The 16545-nt window shown below is 36.0% G+C and overlaps 1 protein-coding gene across 3 annotated transcripts in view; it reads right to left on the bottom strand.

The window, feature by feature from the left end:
- LOC134748821 (uncharacterized) overlaps positions 1–16545 on the bottom strand; it is a 139634-nt gene that overhangs the window by 27577 nt on the left and 95512 nt on the right. For all 3 annotated transcript variants that reach the window (XM_063683627.1, XM_063683629.1, XM_063683628.1), the window contains exons 2-3: positions 10061–10156; positions 8515–8882 (exon numbers count right to left, since the gene is read on the bottom strand). In XM_063683627.1, coding sequence (XP_063539697.1) covers positions 8515–8882; positions 10061–10118 — 426 coding nt within the window. In that variant the 5' untranslated portion in view covers positions 10119–10156. The remainder of the gene's footprint in view (positions 1–8514; positions 8883–10060; positions 10157–16545) is intronic.

A 16545-nucleotide genomic window follows, 5' to 3' on the forward strand; every position in this document is an offset into this window, starting at 1 on the left:
TAATCCGATAAATACGAAAAATCTGTTTATATTGCATTATTTACGATGTTCGTTAAGTAAATTTATATTTTATCAGTTAGAACTTAGAGTTCACAATCCTTTGTCACTATTCTTTACGTTTATCTGGAATATTCGCTATCCTAAATGTCAAATAACTTCGCTACTCAGATGCTGCGCAATGTCGATATTTATATCGATAAAGTTAAAGTTACGATATTTCAAGTTTGATGTTTAGTTCGGTAATAAATTATTATTTTAGACACGTTTCTAATTATTATTTGGGATAATCAATGTCTTAGTAAATATGGCAGCTCTGGTCATCAAGCACTAAGTTAAGTCGGGGTCATTTCATGGCAACCTTTCAAACCTTCGTATTCCTTTACATACGTTTTTGTTTTTTACACCCATCATATTTTCATCGTTAATATAATTAGACTAGGTACTTAATGCACTTATGCGTACAATGCATGCAATGTGCCATGAATAAACGTTTTATATTTTCTATTTCTTTATTATTAATTATTGTAGGTTACCACAAGATGCCGATATTAAAAATAAATGGATCAATGCTACTGGGCAAGAATATAGCACCATATGCTAGGAGCATTTCTTAGAGAAAGATTTCTGGGGATAAAATTGCCATACATCTCATCTAGCGTCCACACGCCTAAAACTTAGTTACTAATTTAGTACTTATTAGTGACATTCGGGCTCACTAAATTAATAAAAAGTGTTCCGTACCATGGAAACTAGCGTCAAATATTGGAATTTTGCCGCCCCCCTTCCTGATTTGATAGGTCACAATCTTACAATCAAATCAAGTGGGATCGATGAGCCAGTTTCATGTATGCTTTCACACCATACAATTAATTTGACAATTTAATCAGGTTGTCCCGTCTAGATTAGCCTTAAATGCTGCTACAAGTAAATATATTGTTAAAGACGAATACTTACTTATGTAAGTAATTGCAGATTTGTGATTACAAAATAACAGCAATACCGAGTTAATAGACCTTTAAAGAACTATGATTTTATCTGTTTGACTAAGATATATTTAATGTTCACATTAACAACCTAGTTGGTCAATTAATAAGAAACAAATTTCTAGTTAGATATTTGTTGTACTGTACTACATATTATTTTTCATACAATCACGATTATCACTACCTATATTATAATCATAAATAAAGTATCGTCTAAATGTGTTAAAACATACAGTAATGAAATATCAATACCTAACTGAACACACAAATATCGATAAAACACTCCGATTACACTGTCCCCTCCCTATATCGTCGAATGGAAAGAAGTTCCAAAGGTTAGCTACTCGCAGGCGTGTAGAGATCTCGAAAACACCAGTGTAACGTGACCGTGAGATCCGTAACAAACCATGCGTAATTAGACCTTACTTATACTGGTTTTTTAGCCCTTTTCTCGCCTGTAATAAGTAAGTGATTTTAAAATTATATAAAATACCGCCATCTGGTGTTGAGTAGTTGTATTAGGTGAACGTTGAGCGAGCTTTTGTGAGATGAATGAGATAATGAAAGAGTCGTATGTCATATAGCTTTGACATTATATTTTAAACCGTCACTCATGTAGCCTACAGTTGATATTCGTTCGAGAAATGTCCACTGGTAATAACCTTTTGGTAGGGAAAGTTGCTACGAATCAGAGCAATTTTGTAAGTGTGTGACGTATTTTAACGTGGCTATGAATGTGTGAGTTTAGCGACACTGGTTTTCATACTAAATAGGAGTCATTTCACATCCACTAGTTTATTAATTCGTGTGTAATACCCTAATTTTCTAAAGCTAAGAATTTGCGTACTATCCTACATGTGTTCATTATAACAGCTTTCTGAAGAAGAATGTAAGTGAGTGGATGTATATCGAGGGTTTTGAGGCTGGTATGCAGAGTACGAGGGATAACACCGGTAGATGAAAATATTATTGGGATAGTCTTTACGGTATTCACCCGCCATTGGGTTTTTATCTCTATTGATAAGTCTGCGTATTTACTTATCTTTTCAGTGTGAGTTGAAGTGAGATTATGTGTGTTGGGTATGGCTACGTCAATGAGATACACAGTTTTTGCAACTTTATCGTGGAGGGTAAGGTCAGGCCTATTGTAATGTATTGTTTTGTCGGTGATGATAGTTCTGTCCCAGTAAAGTTTGTAGTCGGTAGACTCTTAAATAATTTGTGGGGTGTATTTATAGTAAGGGGATCTGTTATTAATGAGGTGGTATTTAAATGCAAGATATTGGTGAATGATAGCTGCAACTTGGGCATGGCGGTGTTTGTAATCGGTCTGGGCTATGGATCGGCATGCTCCTGTTATGTGTTGTATTGTCTCGGACGCAGCATGGCAGCGTCGGCACAAGTCGGTTTGTAAATTACTGTCGCGGATTATATACTTTCTGTAGTTCTTAGTATCTATTATTTGATCTTGTATGGCTATGATAAATCCTTCGGTTTCTGGAAACAACTCACCTCTCTTAAGCCACATATTTGACGCCAGCTTGTCGACACTAGGGTTGATCAGGTCGAGTCGGTGTCTGCCGTGGAGTGACTTTTGGATCCATGCTTGTTGTTTTTGCTGGTGATCTACTGTTACCTCACTTTTCTGCGTCCTGCGGTCGTTTAAGTTCAATGGAGTACATTTTTGATCAGCGGTTACAATAGCTTGATGTACTTCGGAATTAATAGCGTGGTTGTGAAAAAAATTCCTGAGTGAGCTTACCTGTCTGTTGTGAAGATTTTTAATATCAATTAAGCCCCTTCCGCCTTCAGATTTTGGTAGGGTCAGTCTCTGGATGCAGCTTCGCGGGTGGTGCTTTCGATATTTGGTCATTAAAGTGTTAATTATTCGTTGAAGATTACAAAGGTCTGTTTGTGACCACTGTATAATACCGAAAGAGTAGGTTAGAATGGGTACTGCATATGTATTAATTGCCTTGATGGTGTTACGTGAATTAAGATAAGTGTTGAGAATTTTGTGCAGCCTGCCTATAAATTTCTGTTTAAGTGAAGCTTTAGTTATTTTATGGTGGATTTGCTGTGTTTGTTGGTAACCGAGGTATTTGTAACCAGTTTCTTCGTCGACAGGGTCTACTTGTTCTCCATTGTTGAGGGTGTAGCTGTTACGTTCTATGTTACCACTTCGAACTGATTGGATTTTACACTTGTCAATGCCAAATTCCATGTGTATATCTGAAGAAAACGATTGTGTGATATATATTACTATATAGTTTGATGTCGCCCATATACATCAAATGCGATATTGTGTGCGAAGTATTATCATAGCAGATTTTATATCCAGATTTGCTGTTGTTCAGTAAAGTAGATAGCGGGTTGAGCGCAAGACAAAACCAAAGCGGACTCAGGGCATCCCCTTGGAAAATTCCTCTGCGGATATTAATGGGTTCCGTTTCGACATTAGTGGTATTGCTAATTATTTTCAGAACAGTTGACCAATGTAACATAGTATTTTTATTCCTTAAAAATACTATGTTACATTAATGTATGATAGAGCTGTGTATTTTGTAGTGCTTAAGGATATGGATTAACCAAGTATGTGGTACTGAGTCAAAGGCCTTTTTATAATCTATATACATAGTGTAGATATCTTTCTTGTTATTCTTAGCTTGTTTAGAGATGACGGCGTCTATTGTAAGCTGTTCTTTGCAGCCTTGGCTGTTTTGGCGGCACCCTTTTTGCTGATCGGCCAATATATTGTGTGCTTCTACATGACGGTAAATAAGTTTGCTAATACATGATGTAATAATTTTGTAAATGGTCTGTAAGCAAGTAATGGGCCTATATTTAGCGGGATTTGTTCTATCTGATTTTCTTTAATTAACATATATGTTACGCCCTGTGTGATGTATTTCGGTAGTGTTTCTGGAGCGTCAATGAAATCATTAATTTGTCTGAGCAGTATTGGGTGAAAATAAGTGAACTTTTTTAACCAGTATTTGTGGATTTTATCTGAACCAGTGGCTTTCCAGTTATGCGTTTTACCTATTACTGATTGTAGTAAATCAATGCTAATTTGATCAAAAACCATGTCAGGAACAGATTTGAGAGATTCTTTATCAGTTATTATTATTATAATTAAAGGGGCCGACCTCCCAAGACGGCATTGGTGCAACCTCAATAGACTTCGCACTGGCCACGGTCGCTGTGCTTATTTCAGACACCGCTGTGGATGTGTGAAATCCCCGGCTTGCAGTTGTGGCGAGGCTGCACAAACTATCAAACATATAATAGAGGATTACCCCATAACGCGCTATGCCAATGGACCTACTGAAGACCTGATCGTCCTTAGCGAAGAGGCCATCGAGTGGCTGATTGGACTAAATTTGTATCTATAACTGTTTTACTATGCCATACGATTAAATAAAATTCATATGCTTGTTTAATGATGATGATGATGATTCGGCCGATATCGAGCATGGCAACCACTTCGACTCCTAGTAACTAAGAGCTAACTGTTACTGTTAGCTCAGCGCTCGTGCGCCAGAATGTGGCTGACGTAACCGATCTTCGAGGCGAACAATGAAAGTACGTGAGGACACCAGCCACATAGTGGTAGTGGATGGAAGCAGACTGGAGTGCTTTCAGCTCGTCGCGTTTAGCGTTGTTTACTGTTGACTTTGTACCTTGTCATAGCGATAATCCATATGAAAGCCGCTAGCGGACTAGGGATCTCAGATTATTAGGCTGTGACAAGATACGAAGTCGCACAAAAATTTTGTCGACCGTATCTGCATAATATGGATTTAGGTTTTAGAGATTCTTTATTACTCATAAGAACAATACAGTTCACTAAAAATGAGTTAATTTTCTTAAAATTAACATAAATAGCATGATCGCTAGAGGTTATTGTTTTGTATTTGTATTTTTAATTTGGCTTTAAATGCGTTATATGGTAGTTCATTAATTCATTATACATCCGTGCTCCCTCATACATTACGCTGGTTTTGCCGTAACCCGTTCTATTTTTACGAAGTAGTAACTTGTTTTTATTTCTTAAACAGTGTTTAAATTTTCTGCGTGTATTTAAAACTAATATCTGAGTGGTACATTATATTGAGCAAAGAAAACTCATGGAAATATTACTAGATATATCTCGATTATATATGACTATTTTTACTATTAATTATTTATTTATTTAATTTATTTCCCATTTATTTTATTTATTTTGGAGTCTTCTCCGAGACCTTGAAACGTCGAAGGTAAATCTTAAAACTTAAATACGCGATTAAGTCCCGGTTTAAAATTTAATAATATGACTATGTTCCTGTCATATTCATCGAAAAACAAAAGGTAATCATAAATGAGCTGTTAATTGGGGCATTTCAAGCAAAGAAACACAAAATGGATAACTCCGAGTCCTGTGTTTATATTCGTTTAAATAGAGGCTATATTCAGCCTACAGGCGAGGCCGCAAGCCCGTGACTGGTGTGTGACAGTTCTCGCAATCACTGCATACTGGGGTAGAATAAAATTATTAATTAAGGAAATGTGTAAATAATTTTTGGTTTATTCAAACGGTGATCCATAATATGTACTTGTCGTAAAATACGTCTACACAAGGTTTTCTCGTTTTGATGTTGATAAAAGCCACTGTTTTGACTCATGTGGGACCAAGATGTTTTTTTTTGCAATTACTTTCTTTTTTCTACTTACCATCAGGCCAACAGTGTGTTTGTTCTCCACCGACGTGATATAACGGAAATACTTTACCTCATTTCTATAGATAATTATATTGTATTAATATTATATTTTGATACCATTAATTTTGCTAGGACTCCTTTATTTCTAATCACACTAACCAATCTTTTTGTTTTTATAATGAAGATCAATAATGATATAGCACAATAACATTTTGTAACGAATCACATTAACGGTCAACTAACCAAATTACTTTATGAGGTCAAAACCCGCCGTACCAATCACAAAACACACCACTTTGGACCTTATGGTTTTGAAATAAGGTATATATTGTCAAATAACAATGTAGATGACAGAATGAGCGAAGTTTTATCTCTCCCATAGCAGTTTTTCTATCTTAGCCGATAAACACACCCGTTTATACTCTTACGTATTATTTGTTACAAAATATTTAGATCAGTACGGTTTCACTCACTATTATTTTTAGTCGCTTTTGGCGACACGTTTCGGATTCACCAGGAATCCATCCTTAGGACGATAGTTTAATTTCGATTATTTGTTACAAATAAAAATACAAAAGGAAGAAAGAATAAATGGTTAATATTCATATTACAATAATTATAATAAATTTAAGTTATTTTAGTCATTAATCATCATCTTTGTGTCACAAGTTAGGTACTTTGTTTATGTACAGTCGCCATCAGATATATATCGGAGCGGCCGAGGTGCTCACAAATATCTAAACACGCCTCTATTGTCAAGGCGTTAGAGTGCGTGTTCAAATATTTTTGAACACGTACACACTCATATAATATTATGGCGCCCAACATGGAGCCATGGTTAGAGTTTGATTTTGGAACTCAAACCCAAGCATATTTTATGCGTAATAAAGTTTAATTAACTTGACATGATTTCGTGCAATCTAAACAGGCAAATGGTTGTCAATTTGGGGAAATGCCCATTATAACTAATAATTATGTCGTGCAAATAGTTCACCTTTTGGCGTGCAAATTTTAACATATAGCTAAATTTCATTATTAACGATTAAATTTGCTTGCAATTAGGGAATGTATTTGAAGTTGTGTGATTTGCTTTCATTTTTATTAGTGCCTGATAACCACAAAGCTCTTGATGTTATTTCTTACACATGAAGTTCTAATTCTTTCTCAACTAAGTAGTTTCTTAATAATATGAACACAATCACTAGTTTAATAATAATATTTTTCGAAAGAAATAAACTTACAAAATATTTTATTTGTTAAAAATGCTTTCTTTTTACCTCGAAACATAAATCAACTAACTAAAAAAATATACGAGGGCCCTTTCAAAAAGCTCTGAATGATTTACTTTATGATTTTAATATGAAGATAAACATGTTTTTTGTAAAACTAAATTCAGAAAAATTAGAAGTCTATTAAATTGTGGTATGATTTTTTTACTGTGGTCTTAGTTAGTTTTAGACATCTAAAGATTAAACAAAACAAAAACTTATGGGAAACATTTGCGTCAACTGAAGGGGGTGTGAAGAGACGTCGCCGTCGTGCCCTAGGGACTAAAATCAAATTGGTGTTTGTGGACTTTGACTTCATAACTGAAAGAAAGCCGTAAGTGAGATTGCCATACGTACGTGTAGTAGTCAAAGGTTGGTTTATTGGATGTTGATATTTGTGACGTTGTACACACAAGGTCCGTCCTACGTTTATTTGGACATAGGACTATGATTGTACTTACATTGATTAGTTACAAATATATTTTTCTGTGAGTAGGTATATTTTTGTTACAAAATGACTGTTATATGACTATATAACACATATACAAAAACATACCTATACAACACAACACAACACACACTTTTTTTGTAACAAAAATATACCTTCTCACAGAAAAATATATTTGTAACTAATCAATGTAAGTACAATTTGTATTGTGTACAATTGTAACCAGTCAATGTATATAATCCTATGTTCAAATAAACGTAGCATGGACCTCGTGTGTGTAGTGCTTGTACTTTATTACGAATTTTATTACGAATGAAATAAAATACCAAATTAAAAGAGATCGGACAGCATAATAAAAATAATGTTTATAAAATAGAAGAGCAATAATTATATTCAACAAACCAGAGTTTATATAACCAAATAAAGTAAATGTGAATAAGGAGAAAAAATATGTCAGCAAAATGACAGAGATAGATAAATAAACAAGAAAATGCAGAAAGTGAATAAAGGCTATTTAATATTTATTTTAAAATGTGTGAAATAATTATATTTGGTCAAACTAAATTGGCAGTAAAAAAGAACAAAAAAAAACTATACTCATCCTTATCTTTTGGGTGCTAGTACTAGACAGACAGTAAGACAAAGATAGGTACCTACTATGATTCTCTCTGTCTATATTTTAAATAAGACAGTCCTTTGACAAGCTATAAATTCCACTATCTTCTTAGACAAACAGCTGATCATGAATCTGCTGCAATCTAATATGCCTACATTAAATCATGTCAATTGGTTTAAACTCCATCACATGTAAACTGTGCTAGTCATTCATGTCAGTAAATCATGGCCCCACGTTGGGCGCCATTAATGAGTTGATGACCTCGGAGCAATGAAAACAACAACTTTCGTTTGGATAATTTTGGGCATAAATAACAATGTCATGTTTGAACTGCAGAATTTTGTCATGTCGACGTGCCGTATTTCGATTTATAGTCGACTAACAAAGTGTGATATTTCCGCCGTGACGTGATCAATTTAATCACATCGGTATCACATTATGTAGCGAGCTCAACAGCCATATTAACAGCCAAGAATTCTTTTCTGATACCGTCACTCACCGTTTTATCCTGAAGCAAACTGATCCTGCAGTTCAAATGCGCATCCTCTCCCAACTGCACAGTTATCTTCGTAACATTTCCATCAGGCACATCTTCAAACGTCGGCCCGTATCTCCGATCGTGGTCGAAGTACGTGTTCCTCGACACTGACACGACGTGGGGCACCACTACTTTGCCTAAAGCTGCCGGCCGGTCTGAGCTCGGCTGGGTAGTGGGCTGTGGAGATGGCTGAGGTACTTTGAATGATTTGGTGCTGTCGATGGTGGACTTGCCCAGGCGCAGCATTATTGGGGCAGGGGATTGTGCTGAGCTGAGAGGGTAGAATGATGAGACCGTTTGCTCTTCCGTTGTCAGTGTTGTAGGGTTATCTGAAACAGAAAAATCTGTAGTGAGTATCTCTTAACATTCAATTTTTCGCTGGAGGTTCTTAATTATAAGGGACTTTATGTCGCCGAGTTGTCAAATATCCCTGTGCCACATCGGGAAATTACTTTTTGTTAGGAATGGTTACAATACTTTAAAGTAAATCAATAGTGTCAGCAAATTAGTATCTGATGATGGAACCCTGGAGATATCTAGGGAACTTAAAAAGTAATTTGAGCTCTAATTAATACTGTTTTCCTAAAGTTGAACTGCTAATAAAGATTCTGAAACTGTAGCATTTTGATTGTTATGTAAAGTTGTGTTTTTTGTAAGAAAAAACCGCTATGCCACCAGAAGTCTCCAATAGTGATGTTAATTAAGTATGTGTAGGTAATTAGGTATATGTATTATGCGCCTTTGTTGTACCTCTAGAACAGGGGTCACCAAATGGCGGACCGCAGTCCGCATCCGGACCGCCGACGGATTTTATTTTTTTGCTTATTTAATAAACTCAATGAGAAACGGACCGCGATGGTCATTTTATTCTAAGAACCGGTAGAACTTTTGAACTATTGTGAAAAGGTGAATTTCATTTAATAGCAGAAGCCATTTAGTATTTAAACTAGTAAGTTTTAAGTAAAAGTTAGGTATCGCTTTGTGCTAATTAACGAATTAGTATGAAAATGTTGCAAATAAAATTTTCTTCTTTATTTCGCCGCTCGAAGTTACGTTTTAAGATGATCCTAACAAATAAATGAAATTAGATTACCGAGACAAAGACTAGAATTACTTGAGACTCGGATAGTACTTACTTACTTTAAACTAATTAAACAAAAGTAAACTAATCTTTAAACTTCAAGACACTGACTAATACATAAGCCGTGAAGAGTCTTAAATCTTATTGAGCGTAAAAAATATAAGATTTGCAACATTCAGAAATATTCGCAGCATTATTAAAAATATAAAATTTGCAACATTTAAAAATATTCCCAGCATTATTTTCTACCGTTGCTTTACTTCTTGGTCGCCGCAAACATCTCACTTAAAATTTGAGAAATAAACTTTTGTCTATCATTTTTAGGGTTCCGTACCCAAAGGGTAAAACGGGACCCTGTTACTAAGACTCCTTCATAGGCAGGGTTACTACCCACTAGGCCAGACCGGTCGTCAAATGATTAGTTACCTGTAGCAAACTGGCATACGACTATCTGTGCTAGCAGGATCACGCATGCGCTCCACATGGCGCCCGGGCGAGGCCGCGTATGCGACGCCTCATAATCTGAAACAAAACACAAACGATTTGAGTCACAAATCCGACTTTTTTTATATTACGTCGGTGGCAAACAAGCATACGGCCCTCATGTTAAGCAGTCTCCGTAGCCTATGTACGCCTGCAACTCCAGAGGAGTTACATGCGCGTTGCCGACCCTAACACTCCGCACCCTCGTTGAGCTCTGGCTACCTTACTCATCGGCAGGAAGGGTCTAGTGTTATTTGGCTGCGGTTTTCTGTATGGTGGAGGTAGTTCCCCAGTTGGGCTCTGCTCTAGATCTGGAACGACATCCGCTGTGCTGTGCCCTACCACACAAACCGAAATGACATTCACAGTGCCCATACCTCTCTTTTGTAATGCGTAATGGGTTCGTAGTGGGTTTCAATCGAATTTAATTTAAGATTTATTATTTTGAGCTTCTTAAAACCTTTACTATTTACTTGGTTAAGAAATCACTTAATAAAGCTTTTCAATGTACTAGTACAACATTCTTAGATAAATAATGTTAATATCTTGTAAAATTGGCTTTAATTATTCAGTCTGTTCAAAGCAACATCGGCATAAGCAAATTATCCTACCAATTTACAACCCTAAACCATCGTAAGCTTAGACTTTGACCTTCTCAGTTTTCAGTAATTCCCTAAAGCAACAATATCCCCGATTTATCCTGGATAAAATCTATCCCGAACAAAACACGATCCGACTAAGAAATTGCTTGGGTAATTTCCCATGGCAACTAGAAATATAACCAACCAAAGTTACTTGCACCATGTCAGGATCAATTAAGGAATGGTTGAGAAGCGAGAGTGGTGAGAAGAGAGATCTAGTGATGGTGGCCGGGTATTCTCTTAGGTATTAAATCACATTTACAATCGGGTCTATCGCGAATTTATTTTGTTACCTTTATTTACCAACGTTTCGACACAGGTTTCACTGGTCGTGGTCGCGGCTATTGACGTCCCAGCAAAATGTCAAAACAGAGATTTGTGTGACTACCCCACGAAAAGTGCATTTAAAGTTTGGGGTAGACATCACATTTTCAAACCACCCACTACACATAAATGTTAATTATTGTCAATAGAAACCATCAGACCAGTGAAACCTGTCTCGAAACGTCGGTAAATAAAGGTAACACAATAGATTCGGGATCGATTGTTAATGTGATTTAATATGTGTTCAAAACGCGAAAGTTTTAAATGTTATATTCTCTTAGGTATTTGTACACAAATTATGGTCATATTTAATGGCGAACAATTGTTTAATAAGTGTTTTTCTTAGTGTTATCTACTTAAACCTACTTGCTGTATTTTTAAGGACAAAATAAGATAATCAAACGGTATGAAAACTTGATGATCTGATTACTGTAATTGCACAAAATAAGTAAGGTATTTTTACATGTGAATAATTGATTAATAAAATGCACTAGGTACTTTTGATTTCAAATAAGTTTTAGTTAAAAAATATAATTTAAATAAGTGAGTTTTGTAACAGATATCTACTGAGAAAAAAAATATGAGTTTGTACAAACAAATTTTCCTCCCCGGATTGAAAATATTTTGATACAATTTGTTGTATATCAACCACAGCTATGCCTCTACGTTAGATTTTTTTGAATTTTTAATTATTATAACAGTAAAATAAAACTATGAAAACGGATTATATCGCGTATATTGAATTTATAATACATCCCGACGTTTCGAACTCTTTACAGCGTTCGTGGTCAACGGGTGACTGAGGAAAAATTACAAAGTGCAAAAATACCCACATACTAAAATAATGAACAATCATAGACTATAAACTTTAAGGCTGGTTGTACATGCAAAATTGCCGGTCCCATATTGGGATACCCTCCTACAATTTTGAATGAATGAATGAATGAATATGTATTTATTGCCACAACAGCGAATACAGAAAACACAATATCAAAAAGTTACTTAACCTATAAACATTATATCTATAACCTTAACCTTATATCTGTAACTTAATAACTAAACATTTGCTGTGACAAATGGTTTGGGCGTCAGCATAATGCTGCCAGCATCAGCTCAGCGTGAGTGACACTGCAGCGCTGTTTTTCAGCCCAGACCAAGATACCAATTAAAATAAATTAAATTAGCTCCGTATTTAACTACACAACACAAATACAATTCTCACTTAACCAAATCTCAAACTTCAATTTATATAAATAACAAAGTGCTGAAAATCTCTAAGACTACTCATCTATTTTTATTTATTTTATTTTTACCTAGGTACGCAGATTTGCCGTTTCCAGTTGTTTATTAAATATTAAGCGTTTGCAGTGTTTTTTAAATGTAATCAAACAACGTTTATATCTAATCGGTGGTGGTATATTGTTCCATATTTTTGAAGCAGCGTACCTAAAGCTACCCTTAAACCCTGCATAATTATGCTTAAACATCATTAAATTTAGCTTTATTGTCTCTCGTGTGGGGTATCGATTTTCTTTGTGGAAGGATATTTAGGAGGGAGGGAATTAAATCTTCTCGGGTCCGTGGTGTAGGGTTGGAGCCGGCGTAGTTTTAATCGCGTATATATATATATATATATATATATATATATATCTTTACTTGAAAATAATTGTAGTGTATAACTAGCCTTATGAACCGATTTTGCATGTACAACCAGCCTTAAAGTTTATAGTCTATGATTGTTCATTATTTTAGTATGTGGGTATTTTTGCACTTTGTAATTTTTCCTCAGTCACCCATTGACCACGAACGCTGTAAAGGGTTCGAAACGTCGGGATGTATTATAAATTCAATATACGCGATATAATCCGTTTTCATAGTTTTATTTCATGAGTAACTATCGCGGTAACCGAAGACAATATTATATTTTAACAGTATTTAAAAATTTGTATGATATCTGTTTTTCGCGCCTAATTTTTACAATAGTGAAAAAATAGATTCAGACTATTGTTCTAGCAGGAAGGGTACTTTAAAATGTATGTACTGACAAGTTTGTGAAAATAACGTAAACTCAGTACAGAGAATTTGCACTTCTGGCGTACTCTGTCGTATTCATAATTTATTTCATACTCGCTTTTGTCCGTGGCTTTCAGGCGTTGAATTTAGTTAAATCCCTTAGAAACTCTGCGAAATTCCTGCGCGAAAAGTTATTAAGGGTCTTTTAGCGCTGTGTAATTGGCAAACCTATTTGTCATTAGCAAAAGGCGCGAATAAAAAAAATGTATTGAAGATAGATCATATATTTTTAATATGCGTCGTTTTCAAGCAAAAGGTACCACATTGTCGCTTGCCATAAGGCTGCTCTGACAGGTTTTTCGTATAAAGATACAAACAATTTTCGTCCTTATGGTAAGCGACAATGTGGTACCTTTTAATTGAAAACGTCACATATTTAGGTGCATTCCATGAGCTGCTGTCCCGTACAAACGCATTTTGTTTCGTATAATTACTTACATTTTAAGGGTTCCGTACACAAAGGGTATATACGATCTACTAAGACTCCGCTGTCTCTCTGTCGGTCTATACGTCTGTCTGTATCTCATGAACCGTGATAGCTAGGCAGTTGAAATTTTCACAGACGATGTATTTCTGTTGCCGCTATAATAACAAATACTGAAAAGTACGGAACCCTCGGTGGGCGAGCCTGACTCGCACTTGGCCGGTTTTTTCAATGTTTCAAGTCGAAGCGGTGGTGGCCGAGTTTATATGACGTCCGACTTTCAATCCAGAGGTCGCGGGTTCAAATCCTGGCCCGTACCAATAAGTTTTTCTTAACGTATGTGCGATCATTAGTTTTACCACCAGATTTTCGGTGAAGGAAAACATCGTGAGGAAACCTGCATACATCTGCGAAGACACTCAAAGGTGTAAGTTCCCACGCTAGCCCAATCCGCATTGGGCTAGCGTGGGAACTTAGCCCAATCCCTCTCGCGCATGAGAGGAGGCCTGTGCCCAGCAGTAGGACGTATATAGACTTACATTATTACTATTTTTATATTATCAAGTCGATGATTATTTTACTGAGCATTTTTCAAATGTATGTATGTAAACACTTTATTAAGACAGATTACAGTCACAATAAAAACAAAATATATGCAATGTACAAAGGGGAAATAATCCATATAGGGGATCTCTTCCAGCCGACCTTTGAACACATACATACAGAAAAAAAATACTCAGAAGATGTCACGCACCAAGACGATTACGGATGTCTTAAATCGTATTTAATTATACCGGGTCTGCTGCGATTTAATTTCATTGTTTTTACCTTAAATTCCGACGTTTACCCCCGACGTTGACATTGATGGGGGGTAGACCCGTTCGTATAATTAAATGTGTTCAAAACGCGAGTTTAAACTCTTAAATCGTCTCCTAGTAAATTCGGACCCTATGATTACGGGCCTTAGGAAACTACTAAACATGAAATACAATCGTTGTCAATGCATGTGTACTTAGTTTACAAGATGTTTAAAATACATTTTAGATTAATAGTAATTAAGTATTAGTTGGTCTAAGGACTGAAAATGAATGTTAAGAAGACAAAGTACATGGTAGTTTCGAAATTTCCCGATAGAGTAAACACAATACCCCTTACACTTGATAATCAAGTCATAGATAAAGTTAAGCAATATAGATATCTGGGAGCGTGGTTCAATTAGAGATGGGACCCAGATCAGGCAATTTAAACAAGAATAGAAATCGCAAGGAACACGTTCATGTCAATGAAATCGCTGTTTACTAACAGAAGCATAAATACCAAACTGAGGTGGAGACTCGTCAAATGCTATGTTATATCTATCCTGCTGTACGGCATGTAGGCATGGACACTGAATAAATACACATCAAATAGACTTGCTGCCTTTGAGATGTGGCTCTACCGAAGGATGTTAAAGATATCATGGACGGAACACGTTACGAACAAAGAAGTACTGCGTAGAATGAAGAAGATTCCAGAAATACTCAACATCATTAAAAGACGAAAAATAGCCTATCTGGGTCACATATACAGAAATAAGAAATACGACTTATTACAAACTATTATCGAGGGAAAATTTGAGGGAAGAAGAGGGAGAGGTAGACCTAGATATAAATGGATAGATAACATTAAGGACTGGACACTTACAAAAGACGCAGCCACTCTCAAGAGATTAGCAAAGACCAGGAAGCTGAATGCCATGCTGATCACCGACGCCCATTAGATGGGCATGGCACCAAAAGAAGAAGGTCTAAGTTAGTTTTTTAAGGTGACGGAGATGTGACGTGAAATATTTTGCGTAGCATAATTTGTACGGTATTAGCATTTCTCTAAATACACAAATTTTAATTTTAAATATTTCGGAGTGCGCTTTATGTTACATTACTGGTAATTTTATAATTCATTTTACGCCTGTAATAAAAAACGCACTCAGAAAATATCCATTAGCATGTAACGAAAAAATTATAACTCCGTAAAATATGTACAGCAATGCTCGGTTTTACGTTACCCGTATCGTTATTGTGCCCGTTATTGGCTACATTTGGTGGAGCGTTGGGAAACAATGAATTTGAAAACGAGGTTAAAATCTTTTGTTACTTACAGTTTCGAGAAACAAACTTGGTGACAATTGCTGTGCTGCCTTCAGCACAGCAATTATTGACAGCTGTAATAATACCTTTATTATAAACGCAAAATAAAAGTACTGATTGAATTCAGACTAAACAATTTAGCATTACTGCAGCAGTATTCAATTCAATTCAATAATTATTTATTTCAAATAACAAAGATTCATAATACATGATTAGTAACATAATGCTCATTACCTTATTCTCTACGTTAGTATTCTTATATCTAACGTGTTTACACTGTCTTAGGTGCTTATGTACATAAAAAAACCGGCCAAGTGCGAGTCGGACTCGCGCACCGAGGGTTCCGTAATTTTTAATATTTGTTGTCAGTGAAAACTTCAACTGTCTAGCTATCACGGTTCATGAGATAGCCTGGTGACAGACAGACAGACGGTGCACTGCAACAGTCAACTGTGCGCACATCAGAGACTACTTGAGCATTGTTAGAGATGTGCACACTGCAGGAATGTCGTATATATATATGGATAATCAATCCTATCAGCTATCATGGCCAGGATGTTGTTGCGGCTATCCCGCACCCGCCGCACCAGGGACGTGCATTTCTTTCGGCGTTAGAAGCAGTCAAGTCTCGCCTCCGCAAACATCCCTGATGTGCTGCATTTCTGTATTGCTATTGCGTTGTTGATTGTTGGATTGCTGCTGTAATGTAGCGCGATATTCATATAACTACCGACTGTTGTAACAAAATCGATTTTGCTGCCCGGATTTAACATTTGAAGCAATGAAGTCGGCAGTAATACCGTCATAAAAAGAACATCAAAAGATCCGAGAAAAACGCCT

This window comes from Cydia strobilella, chromosome 17 (genome assembly GCF_947568885.1).
Source record: "Cydia strobilella chromosome 17, ilCydStro3.1, whole genome shotgun sequence".
Taxonomy (NCBI): Eukaryota; Metazoa; Arthropoda; class Insecta; order Lepidoptera; family Tortricidae; genus Cydia; species Cydia strobilella.